A 16281-nucleotide genomic window follows, 5' to 3' on the forward strand; every position below is an offset into this window, starting at 1 on the left:
GATGGATGGATAGGTGGGTGGATGGGGGGGGTAGTTGGGTGAATGGGTGGGTAGGTGGGTGAATGGATGATTGCATGCATGGATGAATGGGAGCATGGATGGAGGGATGGAGGGATGGATGGATGGATGGGTGGGTAGACTGGATGGGTGGGTGGATGGATGGATGGATGGGCAGATGGATGAGTGGATAGATGGATAGGTGGATGGATGGATAGGTGGGTGGATGAGTGGGTACGTGGGTGATTGGATGAATGCATGCATGGATGAATGGGTGGATGGATGGATGGATGGACGGACGGATGGGTGGATGGGTGGGAGATGATGGGGAAGAGGATGGGTGGAGGATGAATGGGTGGGCAGATAGGTGGATAGACAGGGAGATACACTGCTGGCCCCACTTCTCTGGTCAAACCCTGCTACGTTTGGTCGCCAAAAGAACAGGACAGTAGATCTGAGTCAGGACAGATTGTAGCACAGGACGGTTCTTCAGGTAGGTAGCCAGGGAACGTGCACACACCTCAATGGAGGGAAGGAATGGGGGTGAGGGTTGCCAGGATGCCTGAGGATGTGCTTCTGGCGCTCCAGGGAGCAAGCAGAGCAGGGCTGAGGCCAAGCAGGGCCTGGCACGTTCCAGGTACCAAGGGAGCCCATGTGCTGAAGGAGGAGTGGGGAGACGCGGGAGGAGGAGACCATGGGTCTTTCTAGGCCATCCAAGAGCTCAAGCCTTGTCCTCAGTGTGGTGGGAGCTGCGGGAGGTTTGAGTGGTCCCCACACGAGGCGTGCAGTCTAAAGGTGTCCCTCGGGCCAGGGTGGAGAGAGGCAGCCGTCACCAGGGTGATGGGTGGCGTGGGCCGCGGGACACGGGGTCAGCAGCTGTGCAGTGGAGGAGGAACGCGGAGTCGAGGTCACTGTCCCGGAAGGAGGGTGAGGGCCGCGGCCACCAGCCACCCCCAGCACAGTGCCTGGCCTGCCCGCTCTGCCCTAAGCCCCCTGGCACTGCGCCCTTGGAGCCTGGGAGGACCGAGCTCTCCTCGGACCCTCTGCAACAGCTTGTCCTAATTTAGGTGCCTGGACCCCTGGAGGTCAGAGCTGCCCCACCCCAGCCCTGTGGCTGGGCACCCAGGCTTCTCGTGGGCTGGCCCAGGCTCCCCAGGCCAGTGTCTGGGAGGCCGTCACATGGGGTGGGGAGCACCCTGGGAACCTTCTTGGGGGACGGGCCCAGGTCTCCTGAGCAAGTCTGACCTAACCTCACACTCGCACCCCGAAGTTTGGGTTCCTAAGAACCCACGGTCATGGGGTAAGGTGTGGCCTCCGCAGCGGGGGCCCTGCACACCCGCTCCCACCTGTCGGGCACCAAGTCAGCAGCCCTCTGCGGTGAGTGGATTAAATATTCCTTAGGCCTGGTTACCTATCTTTATACCAAGTTAATTATTTTTTAGGCCTAGTTAACTCTTCTTTATGTCTGGTTAACTATTCTTTATGCCTACTTAACAATTCTTCATACTGGCTTAACTACTTTAAAATTTTTTTAAAGATTTTATTTATTTATATGAGAGAGAGAGAGAGAGACAGAGAGCGCGTGCACGAGCAGGGGGAGGGGGAGGGGCAGAGGGAGAAGCAGACTCCCTGCTGAGCAGGGAGCCCAATGCAGGACTCGATCCTGGGACCCTGGGATCATGACCTGAGCCCAAGGCAGATGCTTAACGACTGAGCCACCCAGGCGCCCCAAGGTTTAACTATTCTTTATACCAAGTTAACTGTACCTTATGCCTAGGTAACAATTCTTTATGCCGAGTTACCCCCGTTCCGGGTAGGTTCCCCGGTCCCCGTTGCCGCCCCGGTGGGGCCCCAACCCCTGCCTCTAAACATGAGAGTCGAAGCCCGTCTGAGTAGCTAGAGGAGGTCCTCATGACGTTGTCAAAAGGCTGAAGACGAGAAAACTGGCAATGCTGTTGTTAGGGGTACGAGGTCAGAAATGAGGAGGCCTGCGGAAAATCCCCGAGCTGTGCCCTCGGTCTGAGATACGCCGTGACTTCATTTCGCCAAATGTGGGTCCCTCACAAGTGGGACGAGCAGCAGCTACTTACAGCACACGAGGACGCAAGCTGCAGTTGCTGGAGGGACAGACTGGAGACCCCGCAGAGGACTTCAAAACAGGCGGTCGGGCCCCCAGGGCTCACTCCCCAGTCCCCGGCAGGCAAGGCGGCGGGTGAACAATGTCCTCTTGGAAGAATTCAGTAAACGTGGTGCCTCTAGCATCTGCAGCGCCCCCACCTCACCCCACGCGATGCAACCCCCAGCGCAACACCCACTCTTCGAGAAAACTCATTTTATGTGGTGCACGCATTGCCGCCGCCCATAAGCTTCAGGAACGAAAATTTGTGAAATTACTTAAGAATGCTACACTGGGGGGCGCCTGGGGGTCTCAGTCGGTGAGGCATCTGCCTTCGGCTCAGATCATGATCCCAGGATCCTGGGATCCAGCCCCGCATCGGGCTCCCTGCTCAGTGGGGAGCTGATTCCCCCTCTCCCACTCCCCCTGCTTGTGCTCGCTCTCTCTCTCTCTCAAATAAATAAATAAAACCTTAAAAAAAAAAAAAGAGAGAGGCAATTTATCTGTAGTGAGGACTTGTTCTTCATATTCAGGGTTAAAACAAGAAGACAACTGCTCCAAGACCGGATTAAACATCATTCTTTAGGTCTGGGGAGCAGAAAACCCACCACATCAAGTAAGTCAGCTCCTTGGGGTCGGGGTCCACTCTGCACGGGGTGGGACCCCCGTCAGAGCGCCCCCAGCAGCTTTCTGGAGCTGTTGGGTTGGACTCCGCTGCTGGCCCTGGCCGCGCAGAGAGGGCCCCTAGTGAGGGCGGGGGTGCAGGACTCCGAGAGCCCAGGGACCCACAGCCACAGGACCCTGGGGAGGAAAGCCCTGCCGGCTGAGAAACGTCCCCGGGCTTTGAGCCTCCAGACACGCGGCCATCTACCCAAAGCAGGAGCCGGGGCAACAGACATCCACGCAGCTCAAGCCACGTCTATCCTTGGGCAGATCCTTTGGGCTCACAGGCCACTGGGGGACTGTGCCCCCAGCAGAATGCATGGGACTGGGGATGGGGGGCGGCAGCAACGCTGTGCCCTCACCCCCTCCCAGCATCACACTGGGGGAGTCTGTGCCTCTCGCCCCCCATCAGGCTTGGCCGGCACCTTTGTACCAGGGCACCCCACAAAGACGCGGCTGCCGCCAGACCCGCTGGCTCCTCCCCATGGACGTGGGGCCAGAGACGGCTCCCCAGCGGCAGCGATGACCGTGAGACGGCGGGTGTCTGCCAAGTACTGGGCCCATGAGTCTGTAACTCCGGGGCCTCACGGGGCACCTGCCAGTCCTTCTGGCAGAGCCGGCCCCCAGAACCGCCACAGAAGCAGCCAGGGCCTGTGACCCGCCCCACACAGCCCTGCAGACAGCAGCTGGAGCAGCAAGCCTGTCTGGAGGGGGCAGGTGGGTGGGAGGAGGGGGCAGGGAGCCTCAGACCACCTGCAGCAGCGGGACGGGGACTTGGCCCACCTCTGGAATCCCGACGCCCAGCACCTTGCACCCTGGCCTCGCCTGCCTCGCAGCTGCTCTTCCTGCCTCTGCCGCGGCCCCAGGCGGCCTTACCCAGCAGCATGTCTGTGCCCGCCACACACCAGCCCTGCCAGGCCCTGCCCATCCCCAGACCGCCTCGCGCCAGCACGCAGGCCTGCCGCCCCGGCTCAGGGGGCCCAGGAACCATCCACTCAGTTCCCAACTTCCAGATGAGGCCTTGGCGGAACCCCATGGGCCGCTTACCTCCACCCGGGGACAAAGCATCACAGATCGCTTCGAACAAGGTGTCCTCTGTCTGGAGGGTAATTCGGCATCACGGGCACTTTCATCCAGAATTCTACTTCTGGAAATGGACTCACAGCTCACACAAAGCAGCACGGACAGGCAGGAGTGGAGACAGCCAGCCTCCCAACGGGACGGTGGGATGAGGCACGCCAAGGCCCCCAGGGAGGCGGCAGCCATGTGCTCGGAGCAGACCCGGAGCCGCACGCGTTGCAGACTGGCTCTGGAAGGACACCAAGAACGAGTTGGTGGGACGCAGCCACTGATTACCCATCTGATCGCGTGCTTCTTACAACCCAACAAGGGGACCTTTCCTCAAGAGCAGACAACCTAACGGAAGGGCTTCATTCACCAACCTCCTCCTTTCAAAGCCCTGGTCTTGCCCTAATCAGACTTGGAACTGTTTCAACGAATCCGAGGCGAGTGTTTCCCATGGGGCCTGGATGCCCTAAGGACACGCTGGGCACAAGGATACCCCATGACTGCATCTGGACCTGGACGTCCAAAAGGAAGAGCCCGCGCTGCCCCGTTCCCGCCCTGGAACCTGGAAGTGCCTGAGTGCGGCTACTGCACGGCCCCGGGTCCCGCTGGGCGGGCTCACACTTCCCAGGGGGACCACGGCACCGACGGGCCGACTGCCTGCCCGATGCGGACTTCGGACTTCAGACAGCACCGCACAGAGGATGTCCCAGAGATCCCACAACGGCAGCGATGATCACGTGGGCTCAGCTGCAGCTCAGAAGAGGTACCAGCCCTCCCCAGCAGCCAGGCACTGCAGACCCCCACCCTGGGGAGGGGGGAGTCTGCCGGCAGTTACAGCCAAGGACACGAGGCTCAAGGCAGAACTGCTTTCTCCCCATTTTCTGTATGACTCCCGCTAAGCAGAAGGAAAGCAGTGCTGGGGGTGGGGGTGGGGGGGCAGAAAACCAGCCCGAGTCTCTGGCTGGACAGCAAACAGCTGTTGGGGGGTGGGTAACAGGCAACTTGAAGAAGCGGCAGTTGCCCCCTCGGCCATGGTACCGAAGCTGGGATTGCTCACACACCTGGGACGGGTCAAAGGTCTCTATGTGGAAGGGCACCTGGGTGGCGCAGTCGGTTCAGCGTCTGACTCTCGGTTTCAGCTCAGCTCATGATCTCAGGGGCATGGGATTGAGCCCCACGTCGGGCTCCGCGACGGGCTCCACATTAGGTGTGGTGTCTGGTTGGAACTCTCTCCCTCTGCGCCCACCCCGCCCGCCCGCACTCTCGCTCGCTCTCTCTAGAATAAAATCTTAAAAAAAAAAGTCTCTACGTAGAAAGTCTACCCACCGCTCTCCAAGTAATCACGCTAACACCACAGAGAAATGAGACACGAGGACACGAAGTATATTCAACAAAGTGTGTATTAAACCATTTTTCGGAAACTGGTTAAAATTAAGGCACTCCAAGCTTCCTGGTTTCCTTGAGGTTACAATATATGGCTGCTCTTAGGACTATTTCAGAAAAAAGCGTAGGGACTACGACAGCCCTCCAGACGGCCTGGTGTGGGCTCAGGACCCCATGATGGGATTACATACACGGTATGGAAGAACGGGGAGCTCAGCAACCCAGAATCAAGACACAGCGCGAGCTTACGGAGTACTACTGCGTTAATACAAAGGTTGCTGAAGTCTGTTACAAAGTTTCTCTTATGAATAAACAGTAAGACAAAATGTGCAGGCTGCTCTAAGATACTTAGGAATGTTTCATAGTACTTTAAATTGCTATCAAATGCCCAAGAAGTCAGAAAGATAGTAACGGAGTTCCTAGAGGTTAGTTTCCCAGCTTGTGGAGATTCCAGGACAGCAAGGCCGACGTGGCGGGCACCTGACTGGACGCCCGAGACAGCGGTCTCTGCAGGGTCACCAGCGCGAAAGCCGAATACGTCGTTTCCGTAGGTGCCTGTCGACCCGCTTTCCCGAAGCTAAACGTCTTCCTACTCCGAAGCAGTGTGGCACCTGGGCCTATTTTCAGACTGAAGGCAGGCTGTTCACACACGTCCATCATTGCTGCTGCCCCTCACACGAAGCGCTTGGTCTATTCACTGCCGTCCTAGATCTCGATCTGAAAGGGACGGAACGGCCACAGAAGCCACGGTGGGGTGTGCCTGGAGGCCACGGACAGCCTCCCGAGAAGCTGCCTCTGCAGGATTCTCACCACACGCCCCCAGGAGCACGCCTCCAGGACGGGGCTGGTCTGACAAGCACGCGGAAATCCCTCCCGCCGACCTGGACACCCGCCTCCCCGGACACCCGCCTCCCCGGTGGGCAGAGCCCCGCAGGGGGGCCGCCGGTGCTCGGTCCCTCCCTCTTTGGGGACAGCCCAGGCCCCTCAGTGACCGCGGTGCAGCCAGCCTGACAGGCACGAGAGGCTCGTGCACTGCACACACGGCCTGACACGCGCTGTGAACGGGCAGGAAGGTGAGAGCAGGGCAGCGGCGGCCTCCCCGGGCCCCGCGACTCCACATCAGCGCTGCGGTGCCCCGGACAGGTGGCTTTCAAGCTTCATTTGTTACTCAAGTCTTCCCTGGGAAAAGACCGTGATGTTCTGGTAAAGATACAAATGAAAATTTAAAAACTGTCCAATAAGTGAAGTTTTTTGGCGAAATGTTTTAGGTGAAGGAAGGAAATCCAAGAATTATTTAAAATGAAATGAAACGCAACACAGACCCAAGGTGAGCAGGACCCCCCTCGGTGCTGTTCCGCACGGCTGGGGTGAGAGCGCGTCCCGAGTCAGCGTGCCGCACGGAGACGCCGCTGGGCTCGCGGGGCAGCGGCCGGGTGACAGGCGCCCTTCCTGCCCCGCCGTGGGCAGCCCGCCGCCGGCAGAGGGAGAGGTGGGCGGCTCTGCCCGCAGGTGGCTTACCGACTGAGACAGTGGTGCAATGTTTGTCTTTCTTCCTCAAATTAACAACCAAACCAAAACCAACCCCCACCCCCCGACAGGCTTAGCGTCTCGAGTGACCGAGTAGAGATACAGAGAAGGGGACAGAAGCTCGCAGGTGTGCGGGCGGCCGCGCGCTGTGCTCTCAGCAGGCCTGCCTCGGCGGGGCAGGGGCTCCACTGACCGGCGCCGCGTCCCGGGGCGGGGTGCGCTCTCAGTTGTTCTCAAACCTGGCATATGGGTTTTCTTCTTTAAACAAACCTGGAACAAAACAGCCCTGGTTATAAATGCACTCACAGGATGGCAAACGAGATGCAAGAGAGCAGAACAACTGAGCTCTACGCGAAGACCCACTGAGGCCTTAAGAGAAACGGGTGTCTGCGCAGGATCGAGCACGACACTTCATCGTTTTGAATGTCAAACCACAGGTGACTTAAAAAACACCCTACTTTACATGTCCTTATAATGTTGGCGGACTTAGAGCGAGGTGACCTTCAATCTCACTGTTGAGCATCCTGATGTAACTAGTACGATGTACCTGGTCATAGATCCTCGGTGCTAAATACCCGAAGACGAGGAGCTCTGTTCGCAGAGCAGAAACCCACGCAATCTCTCCCTCTCTTCAGAAACCTGTACCACAAACCAACACCCCCCCGAGCCACTGCAACACAGCTACTTGCTGCAGGAGATTTTGGGGGTGCGGGGCTGCTGGTCCGTCTGAGGAGGAGGACGGCGTGCCTCAGGCCTCGGGAGGAAGCCCACGGTGGTTTTGGTAAAGGGCGTTCAGATGCCAAATGACAAATACACCCAGTTGCGTTGGGAAAAGACAAAGCAGAACAGCTCCTAGCTCTATGTCTAGTTCAGAGGGGGAGAAAGTGCTTTGTGATCAGAAATCAAACACCTTCTAAAACCACAAGAAGGGTTTCGTCCCACATGTGTATTGTGTGTGTTAACTGCAGTGCGTGCCTGTCCCCGGCCCCCTTGGGGCCCCCTGGGCATTCTTCCACCAGCTGAGTCTTTCCAAAGTCCAGTCCACTCTATGGGCTTTGTGTAAACAGGCATGAGTTGGTTTTATCAGTGCAATTAAGGGCCACAGGAACCATCAAAACGGTAGGAAGGAAGTGCCCCAGGGCACTGTTACAGAGACCGCCCCTGGGCCAGGAGCCCGGCCTGAGCCACCGCCAGGCCCCGCACACAACCCCGCACACAACCGGACAAAGGGGAAGACCTGAAAGCTACTTGCGCTTGGCAGTAAAGGCACTTGGGTGTGAGTCTGTGTGACACGTCTCTTGCCTCGTATTTATATTGTTAATCAGATGCCAACAAGCTCCTTTCTGCACTTTTCAATGTCGTGGAAAACCAAGGGGCCCCAGCTGAGGGCAGCGGACGATCAGTGGGCACTGGGGAGAGAGGGCACCGTGCCAAGACTGCTGGATAGGGAATGTCACCCACACGGAGTCTATCACCACCTACGCAGGGAATGAGCACCAGACCTCAGGGCGAGTGCCAAGGGCAGCAAGGGGGACACGCCAGGCTGGCCAGGAGAGGAGCGGCACCAAGGGGAGGCTGAGGGGCGGGAGCCAATCACAGAAGGCTGTCTCAGTGGCCGGACATCTCGCCTTAAACGTAAGAGACCCAGCAGCGGGAGGAGGGGCAGTTGGGGCAGCCTTGTGCCTTGGAATCAACACCTGGAGACTGGCAGGGTCACCCCCAGCCTGAGGCGACCCAGCACAAGGGCGTGACAGTGAGAGGAGGCCGGTGTGGATGGGGGTGGGGGCATGCAGCCAGCGGCCCCCGCCAGAGGGAACTGAGCCTTGGGGACTGACTGTTTTAGTGCTCAGGATCTTAAAATACCAGGAAAACAGTATCCTCTATACAGAGAACTCCAAAATGCATACGTTAGTTGGTAAAGATTTTGGAATTTTCCTGATCAGAGTTCGCCTTCAGCCCAGCTGCCCGGTCCACCTGACTGAGCATGTGATCCTCAGGTCATGAGGTCAAAGGAAGCGCCATGGCCCAGGGCTGGAGGCCCCGTAGTGGTCACTGGGGAGGCCCAGTGAGTTCATGTCTCCCAATCCCAACAGCCAACTCAACAGGGGAGCAGATTTAATGCTCTCACACAGTAAAAAATGAGTCACCCCCGCCCCAGTCTCTCCAAACAAAAACCAAAACAAACCAGACAAAATGCCTGGGCAGCATGGAGAGCTGAGCCCACAGAAGTCAGGTGCGAGAGCGACGTGAACACGAGGGTGGCGAGGCGGGGGAGGCCCGCGGTCATCACACACAGCCCACGTCACACAAACAGGGTGACAGGCTAGGAGCCACATGGAGCCCGGCCAAGTTCCACCCCCTCGGGAGCGAGCAGTCCTAGGAAGTCTGGCGAGAGAAAAATATGCCAAGGCTTCATCTTCTCAAGACATTCGTGGGTTAGTTCATTCCAGTCCACACGGAGTAAACCCAGCAGCTCAACCCAGACAGGTGGACGAGGGACGCAGTCACATCTCACAGTGTGGCATCAACTCCCAACCAAATGGAACGGACACGGACATCGCATCCACACTTACCGTATTTTTTTCTGATTTCATCATGTCTTGATTTCATCTCTGCTCTCCTAAAAAACAAAGACATCTCATTTAGCATCAAACTATTACATAACATTCAAAGATGTACCCTTCACTTCCTTCGGCAGAGAGGCCGGGGACAGGCGCAGGTGGCCACTAGGCCAAGCAGGGTGACGACCAGCACCGTCTTCTGAGGACGCTCCAGTGTCCTGTCATTTGATTCTTTGTTTCAATAAAGACAATTCAAATACTATGATTTCTTAAACTATTTTTCATGTAAAGAAAACACACTGAGGAGTGAAAATCTGACACTAGGTTCTGCAGAAGGTTGGGAATGTACACGTGTTAGTTGTTACTTACGGGCCATGACTCTGCGGGGACAGCGCCCACCCACCAGCAGCTGGCCTGACACGGCAGCACGTCTCCGAGCCACGATCTCGCTCCCATCAGGCAGGGCCTGGTGACCCGCCGCACCTGCCGCCCTGGCCTGGCCCGAGCTCCCCAAAGTGCTCCGTCAGCAGGGCAGGACAGCGTCTCCGCACACTGGCCGCAGCAGGCCCGCCCAGGCGCAGGCAGGCAGGCGCCCCCGATGCCCAGCTCGCCCCGGCTGGGCCTCTGTCCTGCCCGGGGCAGCCCGGGAAGACAAGGACCCGTGCCGCGCCCACACCCTGTCCCACAATCCTGGCGCGTGACCCACAGTCCGTCCAAAGCTGGAGAGAACTTGGGGCCGCAGGCGGAACTTCCCCGTGGCCTGGCAGGGCCCCGTGCCCCAGGGACGCCCCAGTGACCCGGGGCCTCACCTCTCCTCCTGCCGGATCCTGCGCTCCTCGCGTTCCCGCGCCGCCTTCTCCTCGCTCTTATCCGGCTTCCGGCTCCTGTTCTTCCGGCAGCAGCAGCAGGTGCAGCACACGGCCACGGCCAGGAGGACGGCGCCCCCCACCACCGACAGCGTGATGATCAGCGCCTCGAAGTTCACTGCAAGGTCCGCCGGGAGTCAGGGAGTCAGCACGGGGAGCCCAAAGCAGCCCCCCGCAGTCCTAGAGCTGCCTGCCCCCAGGTCTCCTCTCAGTGCGGGTGTGTGACTTGTGAGCGATTTCTCACTCAACCGCCACGGCCCAGGCCACACACAGGGCGGCATTTCTCCCCACGGCAAGCCCGGGGTACGTGAACCAAGCAGACACAGGAAGGAGAGTGCCCGCTGGGCGCACAGACTCTCCTGACACACTTTTAGACTCTGTGGAACTCTGCAAATGGAACTGAAGCCTGGGGCAGCTTATCCAATCCTTAAACCCAAGTCCACAGCACGACACCGTGGGCCCTCGAACACAGTCTGAACCGTCTGGGTCCACGAATCTGTGGGCATGGGTTCCCCAAATCCAGGACGATACTATACGTGCACTTTCTCTTCCTGATGACGTTCTCACTAACGTTTCCCTCTCTCTAGCCTACTTCCCTGTGAGAACACAGCACGTGGTGCACATCACACACACACACACACACACACGCGTGCACCTCGACTGCTCTGTTACCAGCAAGCCTTTCGTCCACGGCAGGCTGGCAGCAGTTCAGTTTCCAGGAAATCAGAAGTTACATGCAGATGCACCCCAATGTTCACAGCAGCAATGTCCGCAATAGCCAAACTGTGGAAGGAGCCGAGATGCCCTTCAACAGACGAATGGATAAAGAAGATGTGGTCCATATATACAATGGAGTATTACTCAGCCATCAGAAAGGATGAATACCCAACTTTCACATCAACATGGATGGGACTGGAGGAGATTATGCTAAGTGAAATAAGTCAAGGAGAGAAAGTCAATTATCATATGGTTTCACTTATTTGTGGAACATAAGGATAGAATAGCATGGAGAATGTTAGGAGAAGGAAGGGAAAGATGAAGGGGGGGGAATCGGAGGGACAGATGAACCATGAGAGACGATGGACTCTGAGAAACAAACTGAGGGTTCTAGAGGGGAGGGGGGGATGGGTTAGCCTGGTGATGGGTATTAAAAAGGGCACGTTCTGCATGGAGCACGGGGTGTTATACGAGAAGAATGAATCATGGATCACCACATCAAAAACCAATCATGTAATGTATGGTGACTAACATAACATAATAAAATAAAATTAAAAAAAAAGAAAAAAGAAGTCACATGCAGATTTTCAAGTGCCCGGGGCGTCAGCGCGCCTAACCCCTACGCTGTTCAAGGTCACCTGCACTTACTTCCCCAGGACAACTTCTGACCCCAGCAGGCACAGGAGGGACCGTGGAGCCCTGGCACCGCCCACGGGGCCTGAGGACGGCTGCCCTGCACTTACTTCCCCAGGACAACTTCTGACCCCAGCAGGCAGAGGAGGGACCGTGGAGCCCTGGCACCGCCCACGGGGCCTGAAGACGGCCGCCTCATCAGCTGCCAACGATTTTATGATTCCCCGTCAAGAGCCAACTCCGGAGACAAGCAGTTAAAACAAGCTTCACGATTCTTTCCGACTTCTCTGAAGGATTTATAAAGCCAAACCCACCAACAGTTCTCTATTTAATTCGAACCAGAGCCAATCAAAGAGCCCTGAGAGTGCTCTTGCAAATGTGTCCACTCGCCCCGTTCAGACGGCCACCGAGGCAGTTTCGGGAGCGAGCTCCGCCCGGGGCGGCGGGTGGGGACAGGGAGGCCGCCGCCGAGAGCCGAGCACTCCACACAGGCTGGCCGCGAGCCCCACGGGCTGGCCTCCAGTTTGTGCACCTACGCTGACGATCAGAATCAGGGTCACATCTGATGAAATGCCTTCCGAGCTATAGTCACGTGGTTTCTCCTCCTGCCACCTGTTCTGGAAGAGCCGGCACACCAAGCAGTCACGACGGCAACAACATCAGAAAAGACCTTCACCAGCGGATGGCAGTGGGTTTTGACGACAGAACTTGCAAACAATCCACTTTAAAAACCAATCAGATCAGCAAGACACCTGGCTCAGAAATATGTCTGCCCCCCCAAAACAGCTTTTCTGACTAACAGCTAAAACCAGTTATAAAACACAGAAATCCCATGGGGCACCTGGGTGGCTCAGTGAAGCGTCTGCCTTCAGCTCAGGTCATGACCCGGGGGTCCTGGGATCGAGTCCCGCATTGGGCTCCCTGCTCAGCGGGGAGTTTGCTTCTCCCTCTCCCTCTGCTGCTCCCCCTGCTTGTGCTCGCTCTCACCCTCTCTCTGTGTGTGTTTGTGTCAAACAAATAAAATCTTAAAAAAAAAAAATACAGAAATCCCGATCACAATGGGGAAAAACACTGCAGGCCCCCATTCCCATGAGCCTTCCACGTAAAAGCTACGGCGCCTGAGGCCATGAGGGTGACCTGAGTAGGGCAGGGACACCTGCTTCTGCCAACGGGGTAACATCCTAAAGACTTCATGTTTCTCCAATCGAACATGTAATTACAGTTAAAACCCCAAAACAATTTTGCCCAGAGCTGGATAAGATGATTCTAAAGCTGTCAGAACAGAGAGCACCCATGGCGTGAGGTCTGGAATTACAGTTACATGCTGCCATGACATCGAGGGGGGCTGGGGGCCCTCCCGGGCTCCCCAGACGGCACAAGCACAAGCCCCCTGCCCATTCTGTTCCCACAGAGAAGGCCAATACACCCTCAGCCCAATGCGCCCTCCCAACCCTCCTCAGTGCACACGGGGACCCGGAGCATCCCCCCCGATCCCTGAGTCCCAGGTGGCAGGCTTCAGTTCCATGCAGCCCCGGCATGAACGACACCACGTGCACCTTCTCTTCGGAAGCAGGCCACCGGTCCTGACTGCAGAGCCCGCCTCCCACAGCCCCAGGCTTGTTCCCTGCTCCCCGCCCCCCACGCCGTGGATCTCATCTGTCCCATGCCAGGTGTTCAGCCAGCCCCACGGCCCCAAAGCAGGAACTTCATTGCATAGAATTATCAAAAGTGACCCCACTTGAAAGGTGCTCAACATCATTAGTCATCAGAGAAATGCAAATTAAAACCACAACGAGATACCCCTTCACACCCACCAGATGGACTAAAATGAAGATGACTGATTACCCCAAGTGTTGGCAGGGACATGGGACAACGGGAACGCCCGCACCACCTGGAGGAGCGTAAACTGGCATAGCCACTCTGGGAAAACGTCTGCGGACCTACTACGCATGGCGACCCCGTGATTGTGCTCCTCAGTACACGCACAGTGGAAGTGAGGGTGGGCAGCCGGCCCCACGAGCACGTTTACAGCAGCACTGGGACGTCCGCGTGGACGCCTGCAGGGCACTGAGCAGCCGCCGGACACATGGGCCGGGACACAGGAGTCTCAGACACACGACTGCACGGAAAGTTGGGCAAACAGCACGTGACTTCCTTTAGGGGAAGGGCAGCGTGGGCAGCACTCACCTGTGCTGATGGAAAGTCGGTCTAGGGGCTGACACGGGGTCCTGACCGGGTCAGGCTGCGAGTGCTGAGCAGAGGTTACCTGTCTACGTGTGTTAAAACCTCACTCCACTCCCTGAACAGCTGTAGGTGTACGCACACGTGTGTGTCTGTTAGACACTAGGGTCTACGAGGACCGGGAAACAGCATGTGCGCTTCATTAGAAGCCATGCCTCATCTTAAGAACACCTTAACAGCTCAGGCTCAGAATGCCCTGGGCTCCCTGCTCCAGGACTGGTCTCTCTGGGGTCTCACAAAGGCTTAACATACCCAGAGAGAGAGCGCCTGGAAAACCCACCATCTGCAGACAGAAAGGGACAAGTCAGGAAAGAAGGGCCTGACCTTGCTGAGCAGGACTCCCAGCGCACAGACGCAGCCGAGACACCGTACGCCGACACACCCAGAAACAGTCCCCAAACGCACACTCTGCCCTCCGCCATCCCGGGATGCAGAGGGACCCGGTGCAGAGCCGAGGCTGATGGTCCTGCAGCTGGGCCTCCAGACCCCGGGGACTGCCAGCAGCCCTCCCAGAAAGCACACTCTCTCACTGGCTTCCTGACTTCCTGCAGAGAGCACGCGTTTCGGCAGCTTACGTTCACTGAGCACAACCAGACTTTCCAAAACAGCACAGATTTTGCGAGAACTCCATGAAAACAAAGACTTACCCCAGCAAACGCCCCAGCGTGCAGAGCTCAGCTTACAGAGGGAGCTGGGTGGCAGGATCCTGCTCACCGGGTAGTCCAAGCACGCCTTGTTGGTGTGGCACCAAAGACACTGAAAGAGATGATGTTCGACAAACGTCAGAAATGCAACATACGCACCCAAGAATCAGACTGTCCGGGATTTGAGCCCCACTACACCTCCTGCTCGCCCTCAGGTGACAGACTGGAAGGCCTCACCCCCACCTCACCCCATCAGCTCCACCCCATCTGGACCACCAGGGTTGAGATTACTCAAAACCCTCTCCCACCAGGCACCCTGCCCGGCCCCTTGGCCTCCATGCATGTCCTGAAAGCTGCCAGGTGGCTCCCTGCCCAGAGTCTTTGCACAGCCACTTCTTCTGCCCAGAACATTCTTCCCCCAAGCATGTGTGCCCTCCCCTCCCCCACATGGCCTCCCCTGAGCAACCCACTCACCATTGCCCCACCTCCCCATCACCTTCCCATCAGTAGCACCCAACACACTCAGCTGGGGTGCCTATCTCAGTTCGTCTGCAGGAGGGCAGGCGGGACCCAGCGGGCCCACCGGAGGAGCTCAGTAAGTCCTTGTCAGTGGACTTAAGTGACCTTGGAAAACACTGTGACCTCTCCAACTGCATGGGGTGCCTGGCCGTCTTAAAGACAGTGCATCTGGGGGCACCTAGGTCTGTGAAGCGTCTGCCTTCGGCTCAGGACATGATCTCAGGGTCCTGGGATCGAGCCCCGTGTCATGCTCCCTGCTCAGTGGGGAGTCTGCTTCTCCCTCTCCCTCTGCCCCTCCCCTGCTCATCCTCTCTCTCTCAAGTGAATAAATAAATTCTTAAAAAAAAAAAAAAAAAAGACAGTGCATTAAGGCTCAAGGGCACCGGCCCAGAACCTCAGGGCTGGAGGGCACCTCACAGACACTCCGGTCTGAGTCCCTAAGAACACCAGGGTCAATGCAGGTGCAGAGAGGGCACCAGACCCCCCCCGGCACCAGGCGCACATGGCGGCCCAGACGTGTGCTCGGGTAGCCCTCATGGGTCCTCAGGTCAGGGCTTTGCACTTGGTACTTTGAATCCTGAAGGTAACCGTCTTACAGAGTCTTCTTTGAGTTCTTCAAAAGGATGGGAAATCAGGTATTTGTGTCCCAGGCCAGGGTGCAAGTCCATTACAAACGTGAGGAAGAAGCCCGGGCTCTCCCAGAGCTACATGGCGCATTCACCATGCTCAGAGCACGCTCAGCGAACAGCAGTCAACCCTCTTCGTTCTGGCCGTCGGAGAACACCCTCCACGTCAGTGGCCTGGTCCCGGTGAACAGCTTTTGGTAAATCCTCCATTTTCACATAATGCAAGTTTCCCATGTCTAGTTTCCCATGTTTACAACCATGTCATAACCGTGTTACTGAAAGCCGCAGGAGCTCGCTAGGAGGATGGTTCTCTTTTGTGGGGAGCAATTCAGGCAGCGCAACAGGTCCCCGTCACGCACTCAAGAGCCCCCGGGCCGAGGAGGTGGCCGTGCTACTTACGGAGACATTTCTCAGGCACTCCTCACAGGTCCTGTTAGTGTTCTGAGAGCAAGCTGTGGGGACGGACACACATCAGAGAGTCAGGCAAGGCACACACGCGCTTAGGAGGGCTGCGGGGGAGAGGGGCAGGCTCCGCTCCCAACCCCAGAGCCGCACATCCTCTCCCGGCAGCCCGCCTTCAGGGAGCACCACTGGGCCCCCGGGAGGACGCAGACACAGCACCAAGGCTCCTACCTGCGAGGGGTCGTGCAGGGAACAGGCCTCGGCACAAAGGCAGTGCCTCCAGGGAAGAGGAGACGAGCGCCCAGACGCGTCCCACGG

At 57.6% G+C, this 16281-nt stretch overlaps 1 protein-coding gene across 1 annotated transcript; it reads right to left on the minus strand.

Moving 5' to 3' along the window:
• Positions 1-5245: 5245 nt before the first annotated feature.
• On the minus strand, positions 5246-16020 carry PTTG1IP (PTTG1 interacting protein; the record flags this gene model as incomplete). The annotated part of the gene is made up of 5 exons (XM_032392552.1): positions 5246-7024; positions 9328-9374; positions 10125-10299; positions 14420-14528; positions 15961-16020. Coding segments are annotated over 5 exons (438 nt in total), but the record flags the coding sequence as incomplete, so codon positions are not given.
• Positions 16021-16281: the final 261 nt, after the last annotated feature.

The sequence above is a fragment of the Phoca vitulina genome, unplaced genomic scaffold, assembly GCF_004348235.1.
Source record: "Phoca vitulina isolate PV1807 unplaced genomic scaffold, GSC_HSeal_1.0 scaffold68, whole genome shotgun sequence".
In the NCBI taxonomy this organism is placed as follows: Eukaryota; Metazoa; Chordata; class Mammalia; order Carnivora; family Phocidae; genus Phoca; species Phoca vitulina.